The sequence below is a fragment of the Oncorhynchus tshawytscha genome, linkage group LG28 (genome assembly GCF_018296145.1).
Source record: "Oncorhynchus tshawytscha isolate Ot180627B linkage group LG28, Otsh_v2.0, whole genome shotgun sequence".
NCBI classification, from domain to species: Eukaryota; Metazoa; Chordata; class Actinopteri; order Salmoniformes; family Salmonidae; genus Oncorhynchus; species Oncorhynchus tshawytscha.
This window is the reverse complement of record NC_056456.1, coordinates 28,324,629-28,349,343: the sequence shown is the minus strand read 5'-3', so window position 1 is coordinate 28,349,343 and position 24,715 is coordinate 28,324,629. Positions and strand designations below refer to the sequence as shown.

The 24,715-nt window shown below is 42.8% G+C and overlaps 1 protein-coding gene across 2 annotated transcripts in view; it reads left to right on the top strand.

Moving 5' to 3' along the window:
• Positions 1-24,715, top strand: part of LOC112226369 (thymocyte selection-associated high mobility group box protein TOX-like) — a 101,098-nt gene that overhangs the window by 37,441 nt on the left and 38,942 nt on the right. For both annotated transcript variants that reach the window (XM_042307950.1, XM_042307949.1), the window contains exons 2-3: positions 6,971-7,036; positions 22,835-22,942. In XM_042307950.1, coding sequence (XP_042163884.1) covers positions 6,971-7,036; positions 22,835-22,942 — 174 coding nt within the window. The remainder of the gene's footprint in view (positions 1-6,970; positions 7,037-22,834; positions 22,943-24,715) is intronic.

Genomic DNA, 24,715 nt, shown 5'->3' with positions numbered 1-24,715 from the left:
ATAACACTGTATATATACATATGACATTTGAAATGTCTATTTCTTTGGAACTTTTATGAGTGTAATGTTTACTGTTCATTTTTTATTGTTTATTTCACTTTTGTCTATTATTTATTTAACTTACTTTGGCAATGTCAACATATGTTTCCCATGCCAATAAAGCCCTTTGAATTGAATTGAGAGAGAGAGAGAGAGAAACACTGTTGAGACCACATGTTACACTGTACAAGAGAGTCAGGTCTCATAGAACTTGTATAGATTGTTTGTCCAGTGCTGCTGTTGCGAGTCTGTTCCATGTTCCACGGACACATGCAGCTGTTCCATGTTCCACGGACACATGCAGCTGTTCCATGTTCCACGGACACATGCAGCTGTTCCATGTTCCACGGACACATGCAGCTGTTCCATGTTCCACGGACACATGCAGCTGTTCCATGTTCCACGGACACATGCAGCTGTTCCATGTTCCACGGACACATGCAGCTGTTCCATGTTCCACGGACACATGCAGCTGTTCCATGTTCCACGGACACATGCAGCTGTTCCATGTTCCACGGACACATGCAGCTGTTCCATGTAATCATTAATAATGCAGAGGTGTCGGTTCATTTGGAGGAATGAGTGTCTGTGTTTACAACCCTACAGCCTCCCCTTTCCTTGGACTGCAAGGCAGATGCTCCATTCCAAACTCTGTGTGTAGAGAGAGAGAGGGGGGGGGGGATCGTCTTACAAGAGGTCAGCCATGACACCCTGTTTTGGCTTTTTGTTGATTTAGTCATCCGATCGCTCATTTGCATTGGTGTGACAGCTGGCGAATTGTGAGCAGTCGTTTGTCCAGTGTCTACCTGTGTGGATGGGCTTAGCTTTTTCACCTGGCATGTCCCTTGTAGGACAGGACAGGTGCATGGGATGGTTAGAACACGATGCTACTGCTGAGGTTGAGACAGAGCTCTTTGTCCAATCAGCTCATACTAAAACTGCCGTAGCACCAATCACAACCTTGTATCTTGTATCCAATGCAGATATGAACAAATCCCTTATGATGATATTTGTTACATTACCCTATGGAAATGTCAGTCTGTTGGAAGCCATTTGTGGTCAGGCTCAGTTTAGTTCCACTCTCACCCTGAGTGAGTGAGGTTATAGCAAGACTGGTGCCATACAGCTGCTTTTGGACAACTCCTTTACCATTGACTCATCTAAAACACACTTTAAAGAAAGGGAGAGAATTCTTTGAACATTCCACAAGTTGGGCTGGGGATTCAAAACAGTTCCCTACTACAGACCCATTTCACTAATACATACTGGCATCAAAAGAAAAGTAGCTTATTTGTTTTGAGACTTATAATGTGTTAGAAGTGGAGCAAGCCACCCTGAACTAAGAGATCACAGATGTTAAGAGGGTAGAGGGGGAAATGGCAATGCATTACGTACATTTAAACTGGAACACTGCCAAAACCATGGGGCTCAGTGTTTATTCTAGAACAATTGGCTGAATGAAATCATACGGGACATATGCACTGAATCACAAGAAATGTTGACTTTGAATGTATTGTACTTTGAATCAATTGTACTCAAGTGTTTTATCACAGTTCACTTGGTCTTATTCTAATGTCCCCTTACAACCTGATATAAGGGCTAAGTGTAGTCTGTGTGTAGTCTGTGTAGTGTATGTGTAGTGTGTGTGTAGTCTGTGTGTAGTCTGTGTAGTGTATGTGTAGTGTCTGTGTAGTGTCTGTGTAGTGTCTGTGTAGTGTCTGTGTAGTGTATGTGTAGTGTCTGTGTGTAGTCTGTGTAGTGTATGTGTGGTGTCTGTGTAGTGTCTGTGTAGTGTATGTGTAGTGTCTGTGTGTAGTCTGTGTAGTGTATGTGTAGTGTCTGTGTAGTGTCTGTGTAGTGTCTGTGTAGTGTCTGTGTAGTGTCTGTGTAGTGTATGTGTAGTGTATGTGTATGTGTAGTGTCTGTGTAGTGTCTGTGTAGTGTCTGTGTAGTGTATGTGTAGTGTCTGTGTAGTGTATGTGTAGTGTCTGTGTAGTGTATGTGTAGTGTATGTGTAGTGTATGTGTAGTGTCTGTGTAGTCTGTGTAGTGTCTGTGTAGTGTATGTGTAGTGTCTGTGTAGTGTATGTGTAGTCTGTGTGTAGTCTGTGTAGTGTATGTGTAGTGTCTGTGTAGTGTCTGTGTGGTGTCTGTGTAGTGTCTGTGTAGTGTCTGTGTAGTGGCTGTGTGGTGTCTGTGTAGTGTCTGTGTAGTGTATGTGTAGTGGCTGTGTAGTGTCTGTGTAGTCTGTGTAGTGTATGTGTAGTGTCTGTGTAGTGTCTGTGTAGTGTATGTGTAGTGTCTGTGTAGTGTATGTGTAGTCTGTGTGGTGTCTGTGTAGTGTCTGTGTAGTGTCTGTGTAGTGTATGTGTAGTGTCTGTGTAGTGTCTGTGTAGTGTATGTGTAGTGGCTGTGTAGTGTCTGTGTAGTGTCTGTAGTGTATGTGTAGTGGCTGTGTAGTGTATGTGTAGTGTATGTGTAGTGTCTGTGTAGTGTATGTGTAGTCTGTGTGTAGTCTGTGTAGTGTATGTGTAGTGTCTGTGTAGTGTATGTGTAGTGTATGTGTAGTGTCTGTGTAGTGTATGTGTAGTGTCTGTGTAGTGTATGTGTAGTGTCTGTGTAGTGTCTGTGTAGTGTCTGTGTAGTGTCTGTGTAGTGTATGTGTAGTGTCTGTGTAGTGTCTGTGTAGTGCATGTGTAGTGTATGTGTAGTGTCTGTGTAGTGTATGTGTAGTATCTGTGTAGTGTATGTGTAGTGTCTGTGTAGTGTATGTGTAGTGTCTGTGTAGTGTATGTGTAGTGTGTGTGTAGTGTCTGTGTAGTGTATGTGTAGTGTCTGTGTAGTGTATGTGTAGTGTCTGTGTAGTGTCTGTGTAGTGTATGTGTAGTGTCTGTGTAGTGTATGTGTAGTGTCTGTGTAGTGTATGTGTAGTGTCTGTGTAGTGTGTGTAGTGTGTGTGTAGTGTCTGTGTATGTGTAGTGTCTGTGTAGTGTATGTGTAGTGTATGTGTAGTGTGTGTGTAGTGTCTGTGTAGTGTCTGTGTAGTGTATGTGTAGTGTCTGTGTAGTGTCTGTGTAGTGCATGTGTAGTGTATGTGTAGTGTCTGTGTAGTGTATGTGTAGTATCTGTGTAGTGTCTGTGTAGTGTATGTGTAGTGTCTGTGTAGTGTCTGTGTAGTGTCTGTGTAGTGTATGTGTATCTATTAATGTCAGATGCCTCACTCTATGGAATGTATATTGACCGGCTATATAGCATCCTTCACATACAGTCCATTTTCATGTTAAGATTGAATGTGCATTTTAGCTATACTAGTAAATCTCCATTTCCGTTGCTTCCAAAGTGTGTGTGTGCGTGTGTGTGTGAGGTGAATCACTATAGGCCTAACTCAAAGCAGTAAAGTGTAAGTGGGGGTGCAGCATGGGCAGACAGACAGACAGACAGACAGACAGACAGACAGACAGACAGACAGACAGACAGACAGACAGAGACAGACAGACAGACAGACAGACAGACAGACAGACAGACAGACAGACAGACAGACAGACAGACAGACAGACAGGCAGACAGGCAGACAGGCAGATAGACAGGCAGGTAGGCAGACAGACAGACAGAGACAGACAGACAGACAGACAGAGACAGACAGACAGACAGACAGACAGACAGACAGACAGACAGACAGACAGACAGACAGACAGACAGACAGACAGACAGACAGACAGACAGACAGACAGACAGACAGACAGACAGACAGACAGACAGACAGACAGACAGACAGACAGACAGACAGACAGACAGACAGACAGACAGACAGACAGACAGACAGACAGACAGACAGACAGACAGACAGACAGACAGACAGACAGACAGACAGAGACAGACAGACAGACAGACAGACAGACAGACAGACAGACAGACAGACAGACAGACAGACAGACAGACAGACAGACAGACAGACAGACAGACAGACAGACAGACAGACAGACAGACAGACAGACAGACAGACAGACAGACAGACAGACAGACAGACAGACAGACAGACAGACAGACAGACAGACAGACAGACAGACAGACAGACAGACAGACAGACAGACAGACAGACAGACAGACAGAGACAGACAGACAGACAGACAGACAGACAGACAGACAGACAGACAGACAGACAGACAGACAGACAGACAGACAGACAGACAGACAGACAGACAGACAGACAGACAGACAGACAGACAGACAGACAGACAGACAGACAGACAGACAGACAGACAGACAGACAGACAGACAGACAGACAGACAGACAGACAGAGACAGACAGACAGACAGACAGACAGACAGACAGACAGACAGACAGACAGACAGACAGACAGACAGACAGACAGACAGACAGACAGACAGACAGACAGACAGACACAGACAGACAGACAGACAGACAGACAGACAGACAGACAGACAGACAGACAGACAGACAGACAGACAGACAGACAGACAGACAGACAGACAGACAGACAGACAGACAGACAGACAGACAGACAGACAGACAGACAGACAGACAGACAGACAGAGACAGACAGACAGACAGACAGAGACAGACAGACAGACAGACAGACAGACAGACAGACAGACAGACAGACAGACAGACAGACAGACAGACAGACAGACAGACAGACAGACAGACAGACAGACAGACAGACAGACAGAGACAGACAGACAGACAGACAGACAGACAGACACAGACAGACAGACAGACAGACAGACAGACAGACAGAGGGGCTTTTCTGTTTTATAACAGATTGCACATGAAAGGATTGTGTTCAAGCCTTTCCTTTGTGGCTTGTAATTACTAGTGTGCTAATTGCTTTAAATTGCTGACATCTCGAGTCGATAAGGATGAGAACAAGGCCTTCAAAGGGAAGTTGTCCGAAAAGGGAAAGACAAGAACCCTGAACAAAGACAACAACAAAAGGAAAACATCAGTTGACTAATATAATAGTCTCTCTCTCCCTCTCTCTTTTCTAATGTTCTTCTTTCTTTTCTCTCAATTCAATTCAAAGGAGCTGTATTGGCAATGTATGTTTACATCGCCTAAATAAGTGAAATAAACAAAACTGAGAAGAAACTCATTTAACAACATCAACAAAAACTATTAGAAATGAACAGTAAACATTGCACTCACCTCTATATATCTCTATCTCTATCTCCCTCTCCCTCTCTCTCCCCTCTCTGTCTTCCCCCTCTATCTCTGCTCCCTTTCTCTCCCCTCTCCCCTCTCTGTCTTCCCCCTATATCTCTGTCTTCCCCCTCTATCTCTGTCTCCCACTCTCTCTCCTCTCTGTCTTCCCCCTCTAACAGTCTCTCTCTCTCTCTCTCCCCTCTCTGTCTTCTCCCTCTATCTCTGTCTCCCTCTCTCTCTCCCTCTCTGTCTTCCCCCTCTATCTCTGTCTCCCTCTCTCTCTCTCCCTCTCTGTCTTCCCCCTCTATCTCGGTCTCCCTCTCTCTCTCCTCGCTGTCTTCTCCCTCTATCTCTGTCTCCCTCTCTCTCTCCTCGCTGTCTTCTCCCTCTATCTCTGTCTCCCTCTCTCTCTCCTCTCTGTCTTCCCCCTCTATCTCTGTCTCCCTCTCTCTCCCCTCTCCCCTCTCTGTCTTCCCCCTCTGTCTCTCTCTCTCTCCTCTCTGTCTTCCCCCTCTATCTCTGTCTCCCTCTCTCTCTCCTCTCTGTCTTCCCCCTCTATCTCTGTCTCCCTCTCTATCCCCTCTCTGTCTTCCCCCTCTCTATCTCTCTCTCTCTCTCTCTCTCTCTCTCTCTCTCTCTCTGTCTTCCCCCTCTATCTCTGTCTCCCTCTCTCTCCCTCTCTGTCTTCCCCCTCTATTTCTGTCTGCCTCTCTCTCTCCTCTCTGTCTGCCTCTCTCTCTCTCTCTGTCTTCCCCTCTATCTCTGTCTCCCTCTCTCTCCTCTCTGTCTTCCCCCTCTATGTCTGTCTGCCTCTCTCTCTCCTCTCTGTCTTCCCCCTCTATCTCTGTCTCCCTCTCTCCTCTCTGTCTTCCCCCTCTATGTCTGTCTGCCTCTCTCTCCCCTCTCTGTCTTCCCCCTCTATCTCTGTCTCCCTCTCTCTCTCTTCTGTCTTCCCCCTCTATCTCTGTCTCCCTCTCTCTCCCCTCTCTGTCTTCCCCCTCTATCTCTGTCTCCCTCTCTCTCCCCTCTCCCCTCTCTGTCTTCCCCCTCTCTCTCTCTCTCTCTCTCTCTCTCTCTCTCTCTCCTCTCTGTCTTCCCCCTCTATCTCTGTCTCCCTCTCTCTCCCTTCTCTGTCTTCCCCCTCTATCTCTGTCTGCCTCTCTCTCCTCTCTGTCTTCCCCCTCTCTCTCTCTCTCTCTCTCTCTCTCTCTCTCTCTCTCTCTCTCCTCTGTCTTCCCCCTCTATCTCTGTCTCCCTCTCTCTCCCCTCTCTGTCTTCCCCCTCTATCTCTGTCTGCCTCTCTCTCCTCTCTGTCTTCCCCCTCTATCTCTGTCTGCCTCTCTCTCCTCTCTGTCTTCCCCCTCTATCTCTGTCTCCCTCTCTCTCCTCTCTGTCTTCCCCCTCTCTCTCTGTCTGCCTCTCTCTCCCCTCTCTGTCTTCCCCCTCTATCTCTGTCTCCCTCTCTCCCCTCTGTCTCCCCCTCTATCTCTGTCTGCCTCTCTCTCCCCTCTCTGTCTTCCCCCTCTATCTCTGTCTGCCTCTCTCTCTCCTCTCTGTCTTCCCCCTCTATCTCTGTCTCCCTCTCTCTCCTCTCTGTCTTCCCCCTCTCTCTCTGTCTGCCTCTCTCTCCCCTCTCTGTCTTCCCCCCCTATCTCTGTCTGCCTCTCTCTCCCCTCTCTGTCTTCCCCCTCTATCTCTGTCTCATTTTCTTAAGTAAAGTGACCACCATTCTAACTGTGCTCCTGTTGTGTTCTTGTTGTGTTTGCAGTACGACAGTGAGGCCATGTTCCTGGGCATGCCAGAGGCTGGCCTGGACTTTGTGCCAACCAACCAGGTGGGTTAATTACTCTTCCCTGTGCTTTTAGCTTGAAATCCTAATTAGACACATTTAAGATGACTAAATTAGCGCCCACTATCAGTCGCCACCATAATCAGGGACTATTATGACATGTAAACAGTGCATTTAAACCTCGTTGCAGCCTAATCAAATAAAGCCACTAACTGCACAGTTGTTTTGTTGTTAGAGAGATTTTATTTTATTTCCAGTTCAACTTACAGTTCTACCTAGCTACAGCCAAGCTGTGCCTGTTTGAGAGCTTGCCTGGCTTAATGAGCCAATAGAATAGTCCCAAAACTGTAAACGATCAAATAGTACCTGAACCCAGGTCAAGTAGAGTACACAGCTGCTTAAAGATGGAATCCACATTAGGGGAACCAGCGCCACTGTTCTCCCCAGTCCCTTTGTTATTGTTATACGAAACAGAGTTGAGGAGCGTCCAAACGGAGGTGAGCAGGGGGTAAAAACATTCTGCTGTTTTATCGCGTGTGCAATGATGTCCGAGGGGGAAAAAACAGTGTTCATTATTTCCGGTTTCTTGAGGTTGTTTTAATATCCCAAACGGACATGGCAGATTCACCATTAGGGATTCCAGCTTCAAAAAGCCTATAAATGAACATTTATCACTAAAAAGAGGTGCATTTAGCTTTCATGTGTACATTTGTTGCAGGGCTGTTTCTCCATGTATTCTAGTGGGAGTGTTAACTATAATACATCTCCAGAAGTATGTGGACACCCCTTCAGATTAGTGGATTTGGCTGTTTCAGTCATACTTGTTGCTGACAGGTGTATAAAATTGAGCACACAACCATGCAATCTCCATAGACAAATATTGGCAGTAGAATGGCCTTACTGAAGAGCTCAGTGACTTTCAACGTGGCACCGTCATACAACGCCACCATTCCAACAAGTCAGTTTCTCAAATTTCTGCCCTGCTAGAGCTGCCCCGGTCAACTGTAAGTGCTGTTATTGTGAAGTGGAAATGTCTAGCAGCAACATCGACTCAGCCACGAAGTGGTAGGCAGTGGTGTAAAGTACTTAAGTACAAATACTTTAAATTACTACTTAAGTAGTTTTTTAGGGTATCTGTACTTTATTATTTATATTTTTGACTACTTTTTAAACTTTTATTTCTTAAGAAAATATTTTACATATTACTCTGTACATTTTCCTTGACACCCAAAAGTACTTGTTACATTTTGAATGCTTAGCAGGACAGGAAAATAGTCAAATTCACGCACTTATCAACCGAAAGTCCCTGGTCATCCCTACTGCCTCTGATCTGACGGACTCACTAAACACACGTTTGTTTGTAAATGATCTCATCCAATATAAGGAATTTGAAAGTATTTATACTTTTACGTTTGATACTTAAAACCAGTTAAGCATTAGGTGGCGCTATTAAACATTTTGGATGAAAAACGTTCCCATTTTAAACAAGATATTTTGTCATGAAAAGATGCTCGACTATGCATATAATTGACAGCTTTGGATAGAAAACACTCTGACGTTTCCAAAACTGCAAAGATATTGTCTGTGAGTGCCACAGAACTGATGTTACAGGCGAAACCCAGATAAAAATCCAACCAGGAAGTGACGCATTTTTTGAAACCGCCTCATGCCAATGATTCCTTATATGTCTGTGAATGAGCTAAGAATGAGCTTACATTTTCCACGTATTCCCCAAGGTTTCTACAGCATTGTGACGTCTTTTTACGCGTTTCCATTGAAGAATAGCCGTAAGGGACCATATATAGCAAGTGGTCACATGGTGTCTCCCGCAGAAAATCTTGCGTAAAATACTGAGGTAGCCATTTTTCCAATCGCTTCTTATGAGAAACCAATTGCCTCGACGGATATATTATTGAATATATATGTTAAAAACACCTTGAGGATGGATCCTAAACAACGTTTGCCGTGTTTCTGTCGATATTATGGAGCTAATTTTGAAAAAAGTTTGGCGTTGTAATGGTAGCATTTTCCGGCCGATTTCTCAGCCAAGCATGATGAACAAACGGGAGCTATTTCGCCTACAAAAATAATATTTTTGGAAAAAAAGGAACATTTGCTATCTAACTGGCAGTCTCCTGAGTGAAAGCATCAGAAGTTCTTCAAAGGTAAATGATTTAATTTGGTTGCTTTTCTTATTTTCGTGAAAATGTTGCCTGCTGCCAGCAGAGCCTAGCATAGCATTATGCCATGATAAACTTACACAAATGCTTGTCTAGCGTTGGCTGTAACGCATATTTTGAAAATCTGAGATAACAGTGTTGTTAACAAAAGGCTAAGCTTGTGTTTGAATATATTTATTTCATTTCATTTGCGATTTTCATGAATAGGAAAAGTTACTAGGGGTAACTGCTAATTCGTTTGAGGCTATGATTACGATCCCGGATCCAGGATTTTAAGTATATTTGAAACAAAATACTTTTTAGAATTTTACTCGTACTACAAGTATAATTTTACTGGGTGACTTTTACTTGAGTCATTTTCTATTAAGGTATCTTTACTTTTACTCAATGATGACAGTTGGGTACTTTTTCCACCACTGCCACACAAGCTCACAGAACGGGACCGGCAAGTCCTGAAGCGTGTAGCGTGTAAAACTCATCTGTCCTCGGTTGCAACACTCACTACTGAGTTACAAACTGCCTCTGGAAGCAACGTCAGCAGAAGAACTGTTCTTCGGGAGCTTCATGAGCCTAAGATCACCATGCGCAATTCCAAGCGGCTGGAGTGGTGTAAAGCTCGCCGCCATTGGACTCTGGAGGAGTGGAAATGCGTTCTCTGGAGTGATGAATCACGCTTCACCATCTGGCATTCCGATGGACGAATCTGGGTTTTGTTGATGCCAGGTGAAAGCTACCTGCCCCAATGCATAGTGCCAACTGTATAGTTTGGAGGAGGAGGAGTAATGGTCTGGGGCTGTTTCTCATGGTTCGAGCCCCTTAGTTCTAGTGAAGGGAAAACTTTACTCTACAGTATACAATGGCATTCTAGACAAACTTTGTGGCAACAGTTTGGGGAAGGCCCTTTCCTGTTTCAGCATGACAATGCCCTCGTGCACAAAGCGAGGTCCATACAGAAATGGTTTATCAAGATCGGTGTGGAAGAACTTGACTGGCCTGCACAGAGCCCTGACCACAACCCCATCTAACATCTTTGGGATGAATTGGAATGCCAACTGCGACCCAGGCCTAATCGCCCAAAATCAGTGCCCAACCTCACTAATGCTTTTGTGGCTGAGCAAGAATGTTTCAACATCTAGTGGAAAGCCTTCCCAAAAGAGTGAAGGATGTTATAGCAGCAAAGGGGGACCAACTCCATATTAATGCCTATGATTTTGGAATGAGATGTTTGACGAGCAGGTGTCCACATACTTTTGGTCATGTAGTGTGTCTGCCCTAGGAGGATGGTAGATTATTTCAGGATACTGGTGCTGTGTCTCTGTTATTGTTGGGGTGAATCACATTTTGAGCAGGGAGCGTGTAACAGTGGGCCGTGTGATAACTGTAAATACCACTTAGATATGGCCCAGTGCACAAGTTAATGGTTAGCAAAGGGATTGGAAGTGTGTGTGTGTGTGTCAAATAAAATCAAATGTTATTTGTCACATGCTTTGTAGACAGCAGGTGTAGACTAACTGTGTTTGTGTGTGCGTGTGCTTGTGCATTTGTGCATGAGCATGCGTGTGCACGTGTGTGTGCACGTGTGTGTGTGTGAGGGGGGTTAGTGCTAAGCCCTTAAAGCTAGAATCCTTAGTTGCTACATCAATTTTTGGACTTATAAATGAATTATATAATATAGTATACCCACAGATTCTTGAAGAATATAACTTAAATGGGAAATCAGCAGTTGCTACATTCATTTTTGGACTTCTAAATTAATGTTATGTACCCATTGATTCTTGAAGAATATAACTTAACTTGCCTCTTGAGATTAGTTCAACTGTCGTACTCCATCAGAACCCAAAATATACGCTTCTTTACTCCAATGTTTGTAAACGATGTAAATGTAAACAAACACTGTATTGCCTCAAAATATGGTTAAAGCTATCATGTTGATATCAAGGATGGCCAGTCCTTACATCCATTGCTCTGTCTATTAATCTGAGATGGTGACATTTCTCCAGGTCCATCCATCAGCTTTTTATTTTAGATATTTTTTTGTAATTTTGAATGAAAATTTTTTTTGCGGGTTAATTAGCTTTAATAATGCAGATAGATTGTGGCTTCCATCAATGTAATTGTCTGCATCATTTCTAATCACCTATATATTTTTTACATTTTTTAAAACTATTTTCTACATTGTAGAATAATAGTGAAGATATCAATACTATGAAATAAAACATTTGTAATCATGTAATAACCAAAAAAGTGTTTAAACAAATCAAAATATATTTAACATTTGAGGTCCTTCAAAGTAGCCACCCTTTGCCTTGATGACAGCTTTGCACACTCTTGGTATTCTCTCAACCAGCTTCATGCGGTAGTCACCTGGAATGCATTTCAAATAACAGGTGTACCTTGTTAAAAGTTGTGACAAGGTAGGATTGGTATACAGAAGATAGCCCTATTTGGTAAAAGACCAAGTCCATATTGTGGCAAGAACAGCTCAAATGAGCAAAAAGAAATGACAGTCCATCATTACTTTAAGACATGAAGGTCAGTCAATCTGGAAAATTTCAAGAACTTTGAAAGTTTTGTCATAACTCTCCTGTGAAGATCTGAAGGATCAGGATACAGTGGTTCTGCTCTACAGCGCCCTCTCTCTCCCGCAGAGGTGGAGGGGGCCGCTTTATGGCGGTTGTAAAATACTCTGCTTCTGGGCTCTGTAGTATCGAGATTAGAAGGTGACTGTGGAACACAGAGAGACACTTCACATCAAAAGGTTGAATAATTGAACAGTATTTCTGTATTACAAGCAGTTGGAGTGGTCCGTGGACACTTAAGGAACAGTCATGTCGAGTTTGTTTCATTTGGTGACCTCATGGAGAACAGGAGAAACACATTACTGTTTCTTTGTTTGTATACAATTCTCAATAATGGGGTTTGCATCTGAATGTTGTATAAAATAAATGATTAAGCATAAGAATACTTTTGGAAAGATAACAATGTAATCTTAGTCTTCTAAATGAGAGTTGTTTTTCATAGTAACTTATGATCGGTCAGTGGCCACGCCCCTGTGAGCACAGACACTATACCCAAAGGTCATAGAACGCCCCTTTCCACAGAGTTAATAAAAGGACTCATGACAAAATTTACAAAGAGTAAAAAACGCAGGGACGGGAGTTCCCACGTCGAAATGGCTAAGAAATCTACAAACTAAAGACAAATTATTCAGGCTGCAGCTGTTTAAGTGCTTTACTCAAGGCAAAGAGTGGCTACTTTGAAGAATCTCAACTCTAAAATATATTTGGATTCGTTTAACACTTTTTTGGTTACTACATGATTCCATATGTGTTATTTCATAGTTTTGATATCTTCACTATTATTCTACAATGTAGAAAATAGTAAAAATAAAGAAACACTCTTGAATGAGTAGGTGTGTCCAAACGTTTGACTGATACTGTATATAAAATCTCTTTTCCTTTATTATTTTCCCGTAATCATACCATCCCTCCCCTAATTGGAGTAAACTAATGGACAACAATACTTAGGTTTCTACATCCAGCTTATGCATACTATATACATTTTATGGACACAGTATATTTTACAATAGTTGTCTTTTGTTTGTTTTTAGTCCCATCCTTCAGCTCCACTCAACCTCTCCCATCTATCTCTGAACACCATCCAGTCCCATCCTTCAGCTCCACTCAACCCCTCCCATCTATCTCTGAACACCATCCAGTACCATCCTTCTGCTCCACTCAACCCCTCCCATCTATCTCTGAACACCATCCAGTCCAATCCTTCAGCTCCACTCAACCCCTCCCATCTATCTCTGAACACCATCCAGTCCCATCATTCAGCTCCACTCACCCCCTCCCATCCATCTCTGAACACCATCCAGTCCCATCCTTCAGCTCCACTCAACCCTTCCCATCTATCTCTGAACAGCATCCAGTCCCATCCTTCAGCTCCACTCAACCCCTCCCATCCATCTCTGAACACCATCCAGTCCCATCCTTCAGCTCCACTCAACCCCTCCCATCTATCTCTGAACACCATCCAGTCCCATACTTCAGCTCCACTCAACCCCTCCCATCTATCTCTGAACACCATCCAGTCCCATCCTTCAGCTCCACTCAACCTCTCCCATCTATCTCTGAACACCATCCAGTCCCATCCTTCAGCTCCACTCAACCCCTCCCATCTATCTCTGAACACCATCCAGTACCATCCTTCAGCTCCACTCAACCCCTCCCATCTATCTCTGAACACCATCCAGTCCCATCATTCAGCTCCACTCACCCCCTCCCATCCATCTCTGAACACCATCCAGTCCCATCCTTCAGCTCCACTCAACCCTTCCCATCTATCTCTGAACAGCATCCAGTCCCATCCTTCAGCTCCACTCAACCCCTCCCATCCATCTCTGAACACCATCCAGTCCCATCCTTCAGCTCCACTCAACCCCTCCCATCTATCTCTGAACACCATCCAGTCCCATACTTCAGCTCCACTCAACCCCTCCCATCTATCTCTGAACACCATCCAGTCCCATCCTTCAGCTCCACTCAACCCCTCCCATCTATCTCTGAACAGCATCCAGTCCCATACTTCAGCTCCACTCAACCCCTTCCATCTATCTCTGAACACCATCCAGTCCCATCCTTCAACTCCACTCAACCCCTCCCATCTATCTCTGAACACCATCCAGTCCCATCCTTCAGCTCCACTCAACCCCTCCCATCTATCTCTGAACAGCATCCAGTCCCATCCTTCAACTCCACTCAACCCCTCCCATCTATCTCTGAACACCATCCAGTCCCATCCTTCAGCTCCACTCAACCCCTCCCATCCATCTCTGAACAGCATCCAGTCCCATCTTTCAACTCCACTCAACCCCTCCCATCTATCTCTGAACACCATCCAGTCCCATACTTCAGCTCCACTCAACCCCTCCCATCTATCTCTGAACAGCATCCAGTCCCATCCTTCAGCTCCACTCAACCCCTCCATCTATCTCTGAACACCATCCAGTCCCATCCTTCAACTCCACTCAACCCCTCCCATCTATCTCTGAACACCATCCAGTCCCATCCTTCAACTCCACTCAACCCCTCCCATCTATCTCTGAACACCATCCAGTCCCATCCTTCAACTCCACGCAACCCCTCCCATCTATCTCTGAACACCATCCAGTCCCATCCTTCAACTCCACACAACCCCTTCCATCTATCTCTGAACACCATCCAGTCCCATCCTTCAACTCCACTCAACCCCTCCCATCTATCTCTGAACACCATCCAGTCCCATCCTTCAACTCCACTCAACCCCTCCCATCTATCTCTGAACACCATCCAGTCCCATCCTTCAACTCCACTCAACCCCTCCCATCTATCTCTGAACACCATCCAGTCCCATCCTTCAACTCCCAACCCCTCCCATCTATCTCTGAACACCATCCAGTCCCATCCTTCAACTCCACACAACCCCTTCCATCTATCTCTGAACACCATCCAGTCCCATCCTTCAACTCCCAACCCCTCCCATCTATCTCTGAACACCATCCAGTCCCATCCTTCAACTCCACTCAACCCCTCCCATCTATCTCTGAACACCATCCAGTCCCATCCTTCAACTCCACTCAACCCCTCCCATCTATCTCTGAACACCATCCAGTCCCATCCTTCAACTCCACTCAACCCCTCCCATCTATCTCTGAACACCATCCAGTCCCATCCTTCAACTCCACGCAACCCCTCCCATCTATCTCTGAACACCATCCAGTCCCATCCTTCAACTCCACTCAACCCCTTCCATCTATCTCTGAACACCATCCAGTCCCATCCTTCAGCTCCACTCAACCCCTCCCATCTATCTCTGAACACCATCCAGTACCATCCTTCAGCTCCACTCAACCCCTCCCATCTATCTCTGAACACCATCCAGTCCCATCATTCAGCTCCACTCACCCCTCCCATCCATCTCTGAACACCATCCAGTCCCATCCTTCAGCTCCACTCAACCCTTCCCATCTATCTCTGAACAGCATCCAGTCCCATCCTTCAGCTCCACTCAACCCCTCCCATCCATCTCTGAACACCATCCAGTCCCATCCTTCAGCTCCACTCAACCCCTCCCATCTATCTCTGAACACCATCCAGTCCCATACTTCAGCTCCACTCAACCCCTCCCATCTATCTCTGAACACCATCCAGTCCCATCCTTCAGCTCCACTCAACCCCTCCCATCTATCTCTGAACAGCATCCAGTCCCATACTTCAGCTCCACTCAACCCCTTCCATCTATCTCTGAACACCATCCAGTCCCATCCTTCAACTCCACTCAACCCCTCCCATCTATCTCTGAACACCATCCAGTCCCATCCTTCAGCTCCACTCAACCCCTCCCATCTATCTCTGAACAGCATCCAGTCCCATCCTTCAACTCCACTCAACCCCTCCCATCTATCTCTGAACACCATCCAGTCCCATCCTTCAGCTCCACTCAACCCCTCCCATCCATCTCTGAACAGCATCCAGTCCCATCTTTCAACTCCACTCAACCCCTCCCATCTATCTCTGAACACCATCCAGTCCCATACTTCAGCTCCACTCAACCCCTCCCATCTATCTCTGAACAGCATCCAGTCCCATCCTTCAGCTCCACTCAACCCCTCCCATCTATCTCTGAACACCATCCAGTCCCATCCTTCAACTCCACTCAACCCCTCCCATCTATCTCTGAACACCATCCAGTCCCATCCTTCAACTCCACTCAACCCCTCCCATCTATCTCTGAACACCATCCAGTCCCATCCTTCAACTCCACGCAACCCCTCCCATCTATCTCTGAACACCATCCAGTCCCATCCTTCAACTCCACACAACCCCTTCCATCTATCTCTGAACACCATCCAGTCCCATCCTTCAACTCCACTCAACCCCTCCCATCTATCTCTGAACACCATCCAGTCCCATCCTTCAACTCCACTCAACCCCTCCCATCTATCTCTGAACACCATCCAGTCCCATCCTTCAACTCCACTCAACCCCTCCCATCTATCTCTGAACACCATCCAGTCCCATCCTTCAACTCCACGCAACCCCTCCCATCTATCTCTGAACACCATCCAGTCCCATCCTTCAACTCCACACAACCCCTTCCATCTATCTCTGAACACCATCCAGTCCCATCCTTCAACTCCACTCAACCCCTCCCATCTATCTCTGAACACCATCCAGTCCCATCCTTCAACTCCACTCAACCCCTCCCATCTATCTCTGAACACCATCCAGTCCCATCCTTCAACTCCACTCAACCCCTCCCATCTATCTCTGAACACCATCCAGTCCCATCCTTCAACTCCACTCAACCCCTCCCATCTATCTCTGAACACCATCCAGTCCCATCCTTCAACTCCACGCAACCCCTCCCATCTATCTCTGAACACCATCCAGTCCCATCCTTCAACTCCACTCAACCCCTTCCATCTATCTCTGAACACCATCCAGTCCCATCCTTCAACTCCACTCAACCCCTCCCATCTATCTCTGAACACCATCCAGTCCCATCCTTCAACTCCACTCAACCCCTCCCATCTATCTCTGAACACCATCCAGTCCCATCCTTCAACTCCACTCAACCCCTCCCATCTATCTCTGAACACCATCCAGTCCCATCCTTCAACTCCACTCAACCCCTCCCATCTATCTCTGAACAGCATCCAGTCCCATACTTCAGCTCCACTCAACCCCTCCCATCTATCTCTGAACACCATCCAGTCCCATCCTTCAGCTCCACTCAACCCCTCCCATCTATCTCTGAACACCATCCAGTCCCATCCTTCAACTCCACTCAACCCCTCCCATCTATCTCTGAACACCATCCAGTTTATTTGCCATATATTTTTCAACAGTGCTGTGATGTTTCACAAATGATCTGAACCTTTATATTCTCATAGATTCTACATATTGTAAATTAAAGATAACATTTTTGCTAATAGTATTATTATATTATTTATCGATTGACAATTACTTTTTAAATCACCCAGCAGGGCTATTTGCTGCAGGCAAATGTTGCAATTTTTCAGACATTCATGATCCTGCAACCAAAAACAAGCTACATGTGGACAGTACCAAAATAATGATCTAATGATTCTGTCTCTTATTAGCAAAGCTGGGATGGTTGTATCCCCCATATATAACATTCTATTGGTTGCAAGAATTTATTATAAAAATGTTAATTGGGAAACCCTTAGTTTTGAATCCAGCTTTGTTTTGTGTCTCAGTTCATAAACCATGTGCCATGGAAGCGGTACATCAAAAATCTCTTCCCAACTATTTTGCAATCTATATGGCACAGCTGTCAATGTTTTGGTCCTTAAATGAAACTGGTATACTTTTTTATTTTTCACAATGTTCTTTAGCAAATTTTGGTCTTTAATGCAGAGCCAACAGTCAAGTTCCTTACTTTCTCCCCGTTCTACTTGCCTCTTCCATTTTTGCGGTAATGCTGCAATTAGTTGGTTGTAATTTTGAGTAGAGCAGACATGTCCATATATTTCTGTCAGCTGCATGTGTGACATAACTCCACCAGTCCTATGTATGATATCATCATTATACCTTTTGTAAACCTTTTGTCCAAAAATATATATATTTTTTTATCAATAGTATATTTGAGTTTAACCATAATATTTGTTATAATATTTGTTATTGTCTTTTCTGGTGGATTAAACTCAAATTGCAACCAACTTTCTATGTCATGTTTTAAAAATAGCTATATTTGATTTCATTTTCAAATAACCAAAAGTGAGAGGTTGTAATCTGAATAAAGGGGAAAATGCCATTTTTTAACATGAGGTGAGACATTTTTACTAATCTGCTGGAGAACCCATCCGGATTCAAGTGTAACTTTTGTATGAAGGAAGCCTTTAATCTAATGGTCTAATGCTTTAATATTTAATCATTTATGACCTCCGAATTCATATTCATTATATTAATAGGCCCATTTAATTTAGTCTGGCTTGCCGTTCCAAATAAAATTGAATTTTTTCTTTTGCTCATATAATTTAAAAAACATGTTGCTAGGTGTAGGCAAGGACATAAGCAAATAGGTGAACTGGGATATGACTAATCATGGTGATTTTTTTTGCACAAATAGACAGGTATTTTCCTTTCCACGGTAGCAAGATCGTATCTATTTTTGCCAACTTTCTATTAAAATGTATTGTATTGAGATAATTTATTTCTTTCGGGATATGAATACTGAGTATGTCCACTTCACCATCAGATCCTTTTATTGGTAAACTACACGGTAATGTAAAAGTTAAAAAAAAATTGTGATCCAATACGTAATGTAGTACACTTGGATTTCTAGAACCTTGATATAATTGTTGGATCTGATTTTTAAAGTTAACATTTTGATGGTCATAATAAATAGATATGCCGATAGTGGACAACCTTGTTTTACTCCTCTTGACAGTCTAATACTTTCTGAGCAGTAGCCATTATTTACTATTTTACACCTAGGGTTACTATACATAACTTTTATTCATTGTAAAAGAGATTCTTCAAAATGGAAATATTCCAGGCATTTATATATAAATTCCAGTTGTACTTCATCAAAAGCCTTTTCAAAGTCAGCTATGAATAACAGGCATGGTTTCCCAGATTTTTCATAGTGTTCTATTGTTTCCAGTACCTTTCTTAAATGATCTCCAATGTATCATTCATGTAAAAAAACCTGTCTGATTAGGATTAATAATATCCAACAATACCTTTTTAATTCTATGCGCTATGCACCTTGCTAGAATTTTTGCATCACAACACTGAAGTTTAAGGGGATTCCAATTTTTTGTCACTTGGGTCCTGTTTCAGTAATAATGAACTCAGACCACCTTGTTGAGTATCTGATAATCTACCATTTTTATAGCAGTGGTTAACGCATGCTTATAAAGCTCCCCTGAGTACATCAAAAAAGGTGCGCTATACCTCAACTGGTATGCCATCCAGCCCAGGAGTTTTCCTAGACTTAAAGGCTTTAACTGCACCAAGAAGTTCCTCCTCTGTAATTTGGCCTTCACGTGAGCCTTTCTGTACAGCTGTTCATTTTACATTATTAATAGGGAAAAATCCTTACAGTTGACTTCGGTTAGTGGAGATGGAGGAGACCTAAATGAAAACATATGCTTAAAGTTCTTTGCTTCCTCTTTCAAAATATAGTTTGGTGAATCATGGTTTACTCTGTCATTTTTAACAAGTTTTAGTCAATTATTTTTGGTAGCATTTCTATGTTGAAGATTAAAAAAAACTTCCCCATATTCCATCCAGTTCACTTTATTTTTTAGAATATATTACACTTGAGTGACTGGCAGACCACTCTAGTCCACTTATATCCTATGGCCTTTGAGAGATTGGGACCCATTCTTTATAAAGGGCACACAGTGCCACCCACAGAGCAGAAGCAGATTAACTGACAAAAGCATTTCCAACGCCCTCACCTCCATTGTAATGTATACACTTATTTAAAAATATATATCTTTCTTTATTTCCACAATTAAATAATAATATGTGTAATAATGTTGGCAGTTGATACAAAGGATACAAATGATTGATACAAATTATTGTGATGATTGTGATTCAACCTGTATTGTCCCTAACATCCTTACCCCATATCAACAGATGTGGGACACACACACACACACACACTCACACACACACACACACACACACACACACACGCACACACACACACACACACACACACACACACACGCACCCACCTTTCCCCCACAAACAACCACAAGCTCAGATGTTCAACAGCTGTTCCATCCCCGAGCTCAACTCAAGGGAATACTTTTGTAGCTGTTTGAGAAGGCATGGAATATTGAGCAAGATTGGTTAATCAAATCTCCCCAATGTCAAGTCATAGCTGATGGCGCTCAGATACCCCCTGAAACACACACTGGTCCCCTGTTATGACCATTTTCCCAAGCATCTCTGTGCAGTCAGACCTTTTTATTATTTTGTGCCACCAGGGCCGATTGTCCGAGTCTGATTGTCTGGGTGTGACCCCTTCCTCATGGGGTCCTGCAGCTAGTTCCATCAGCTTTTTACCAAAACAGAAGCAGGGAGATGCTCTGTTAGTGTTTTTATTTATTTGACCTTTATTTAACTAGGCAAGTCAGCTAAGAACAAATTCTTATTTTCAATGACAGCCTAGGAACAGTGGGTTAACTGCCTGTTCAGGGGCAGAATGACAGATAAGTACCTTGTCAGCTTGGAGGTTTGAACTTGCAACCTTCCGGTCCTTGTCCAACGCTCTAACAACTAGGCTACCCTGCCGCCCCAGTTACTGACTCTAGCTTTAAGGGACATAACACAATCAAATATTAATAAAGAATTGTATGTTCCTGAGGCAGCCATCGTGGCCAGATTAAAATATTATTTCATGTTGTTTTAATTTCACCTTTATTGTGTTTTAGTTCAAACACAGTGTTCCTGTCTGTAGGAAATGAATAATTAACTTACTTTATTAATTAACTAAAGGCTTTGTGTTAATTAGCTGTAGCCTCCCTCCCTTCCCTTAGTCTAGGGGCTGTAGGGCGATGGAGATAACGAATTGGAGACTGTGGTATCACAAATAGCTCTTAATAGGATACTGTACCCATGCGTTTTCAAGGGAGGATTGTGCAGTCTAATAACAAGTTGCGCTATGCTATATCACTCAATATGAATGTTATTCAAGAACATTATACCAATCATTTATTTACAACAATGACAAATTGTTCCATTAAAGCTCAACTTCTTCAATCCCATCTCACTGAAAGGAATGGTAATTTAGCTAATAAGCATCATATGTAGCAACACATATTCTATTGCTTACATTGCAGTTAACCCTTTTTCACTCTGTTTCATTTCTTGTCATTACGAAGTAGAAGTGTCATGAATTAGTTAAACAAGGGAAAATTACATTTATCCAAAAAATAAAAATTTCAGTCAGGTTCCTAAAATATTGGGCTGGGGAACGATTGTTTTTGGTTTCTGTTCTGACTCATATAAATGTGTGAAAGTGTCGTTTCAGAGCAATTCACACCCTTTGCACACATATATGAAACTGTCTTCACCTTTGCTATAGTCAGAAACACATTTACTGAGGTGTGCACAGCATCCCTGGTACTTAAAAAAAATAATTCTGTTTTTCATAGTCATGTAATCAGAGTAATATGCTGAAGTCAATCACCACAATATCTTACAAAACTATCTCAGTCAATGTGAATAATTCATGAAAATGAATGATGGATGTATACATCAGTTATGACCCACCATTGCTATGCCATTCTACATCAGCAATTTGCATAATTTCTATCAATTGTGATTGGACATCATTTACTCTACTGCATGCCACTCACACAGTCTCCCATATCCATGACAACGGTTTTATTTTATTTACTGAAAATATTGATACTGGTTTACTTAGAATCTTTTAATTAGGACTGTGGTAAAACTTAGAGGAAAACCCGCTTCATTCAGTCTTCTGAAAACCTAATTATATAATAGTTTTATTTTTCAGCGGGACAATTACACAAACTTGAATGCTAAAAACACCCCAGAATGGCTTTCCAAGAGGTGTTGAGTGTTCCTGAGTGGTCCAGTCGCAGTCCTGACTTAACTTTGCTTGAAAATCAGAGACAATGTTTGAATATTGCTACCCATCTATGATTCCCAACCAAATTTACTGAGTTTGAGGAATTTTGACAAAAACAATGGATATATGTTGCCCTAAGAGTTGTACAAAGTTGGTAGAATCTTTTTTTAAATAATCACAGCTGTAATGGCTGCCAAAGGTGCTTCGCCCATATATTTACCTCTGGGGTGTGAAGACATACAGATGTAGAAACTTAATTTGATTACCCTTTTGGTGGAGAACTTTCCTGTAAAGCAAATGTAAAATGTTTAGCGGATTTGAGGTTTAAAAAGGCTTCTGAAGTTTGTAATTTCCACTTTGAAATTTCAGACCTGATTTTCCCTTTTAAAAATGTATCAACCCATACAAAAATGTCCATGAATTATAAACGCACACAGTAATTCACATTCCCTGTTGTATGTCTTTTTCATGGGGTGCACGTCATAAAAACTCAATTCAAAAGTTTGCTTTATTAAATTAGGAATTTCAAATGTCCTTGTGTGTAGCAATGTCATCTAGATAATGTCATTTGATTTAAAAAGCCTTTTCATTCTTAAAATAGGCCTATAATTGTATTTTTATTTAAGACTCTCGCAAGTGATCGTGTAAGTCGCTCTGGATAAGAGCATTGCTAAATGACTAAAATGTAATAATGATCAAATAGTAATGTCCATTCGGATACTTGAATATTCGATTAATCATGCCCATCATCCCTAATTTCTGCAATAGTAAATGTCTTACCATTCATGTTTCTTGAAAAATATCTCAATGAGGCTAACCTGTATATATGATGGTTAGGTAAAGCATCCTGACTGTCCAGAGAACATGTTTGTCATTGTTCTCTAGAAGCTAATCTAAGGTTAGTTTTACATTCCCACCCAGATGGTTAATGGCCTAGTTTAAGGATGCTGAGCTGATCCAAGATCTGTGCCTAAGGGTTCTTCCTTCCATCCTTCTATGACTCTGTCGTGACCCTTGAACTTTCTGTTCCCTCTGGTAGTTCCGTGTGCCTCCCAACCCCCACCAGACGCATCTCAGCGCCAAACAGACTGGACCCCTGTGGAAACGAGATGGCCCTGCTCACTCCGATGGATCCCGGCTACCCTGGGTAAATACACAACAACAAATTCACCACCAGTGGGTTTCCGGGCTCAGACACAAGGCAGGCACTTGTCAGTTGATGAAAGTTTAAATCCTCACTCATATAAAAAGAAAGACTACACACTTCGATCTAATCTCTCCAAAGTGTGTTTGTTATGACAACGTTTCGACCCAGGCCTGCATCACACTGCAAATCAGAATCCCTTATTACTTGACTTTGGCATATTGATGAAGTTTAAGAATGATTCATTATGAAAGATACTGTAGTTCACACACACACACACACACACACACACACACACACACACAGTACCTTTGCACAATGCTTTTTTTCTATACCCACTCTCTTTCCCCCAATACTCCCCCTTCTCCCAGTCTGTCCATCCATATATCCTGACTTTCTCATCTCTCTTTCCTTTACACCCAGACTCCCATCAGACACATACTGTTTACACGCACGCACGACATACTGTTTACACACACACACACACACACACAGACATACTGTTTACACGCACACACACACGCACGCACACACACACATACTGTTTACACGCACACACACACACACACACACACCTCATCCACACCTTTGGGATCAGGTAATTCGTTTTATTGGCAGCAACAGTTCTGTTCACCTTGAACATCTCGGCAGCAGACAGGGTTAAGCAACAGCACAGCGCTGCTCTCAAACAGGCGAGGCAGAAAAACAACACAGAATAGAGTATAAAGCCATAACATCTATCCGAGTCTAAAATCAAAGGTGTTATAGAGTTATGACTCAAACACATTTCAATGTAGAATCCAAAATGTTTGAATCCCTGTCCCAGCAATAGGTACAGTATGTTTGGTTCTGCATGTCCCCTTCATTGGTTCAGTCGGTGTTAGGTGGATTTCTTATTATTGTGAAACCTGAACTCGTCTCACATATTTTAGGTCTGTGCTCGGTAGTATTTGGTGAGAGTATTATAGAAGGAAAAATAGAGAGGCAAAAATAAGTTGTTTCATTATTAATTGCGTTGGCAACATTGCAGCTCGCAGATTGTCATGCCAATAAATCATATTTGAATGTGAATTGAAAGCGAGGGGGACTGCTTTATATGGAAGCCTTTTATGCTGTTGAGGCAAAATTATCTCATTTTGTTAAAACAATAAATATTGAGTCTATTTAATTTGTATTTATTTGTTGCTTTTTAGTCCATGTTGATTATTTTACTCAGGCTTATCTTAGACAAATCTAAAATAGCTATTTTCATTCGTTTTTTTTGTATTTTTCTCAACTTTTATCTCAAACAATGAAACAGTTGATCCCTGATAAAAATATATTCCTGTAATAAGAGAGTACCTTTCCAGATTGGGCCAATGGTTTATGGGTAGGTCAAGTGCTGAGTGGAACATTTTTAGGCAAAATAAAACAAGAATTATTCATCATAAAAACTGTATGTGTAGGCGGTGTGGGGGCCTTAACTTGGTTGGAGGGAATTCCCCATCCCCACCACCCCTCTACCACACACTACATCTTACAGCATTATTGATGTGTTGACTAGATATGAGTGAAATGAAAGGAGAGAAATATCTCAATATGATCAAATTATTTTGAAGATGGCTGGTCTGCACTGCACCCATCAGTTGTTACATATTTTCAAATAGAAAACCATTTCATGATTTGATGTTGGTTGAAGTTGACTTATAAGTCGTTAGTCTTTTTTTTTCAACTATGGTGAAGGCTCTGCAACTGTTGCTAATCATTGTCATTCTAGAGGCTAATGTTAGGAGAACA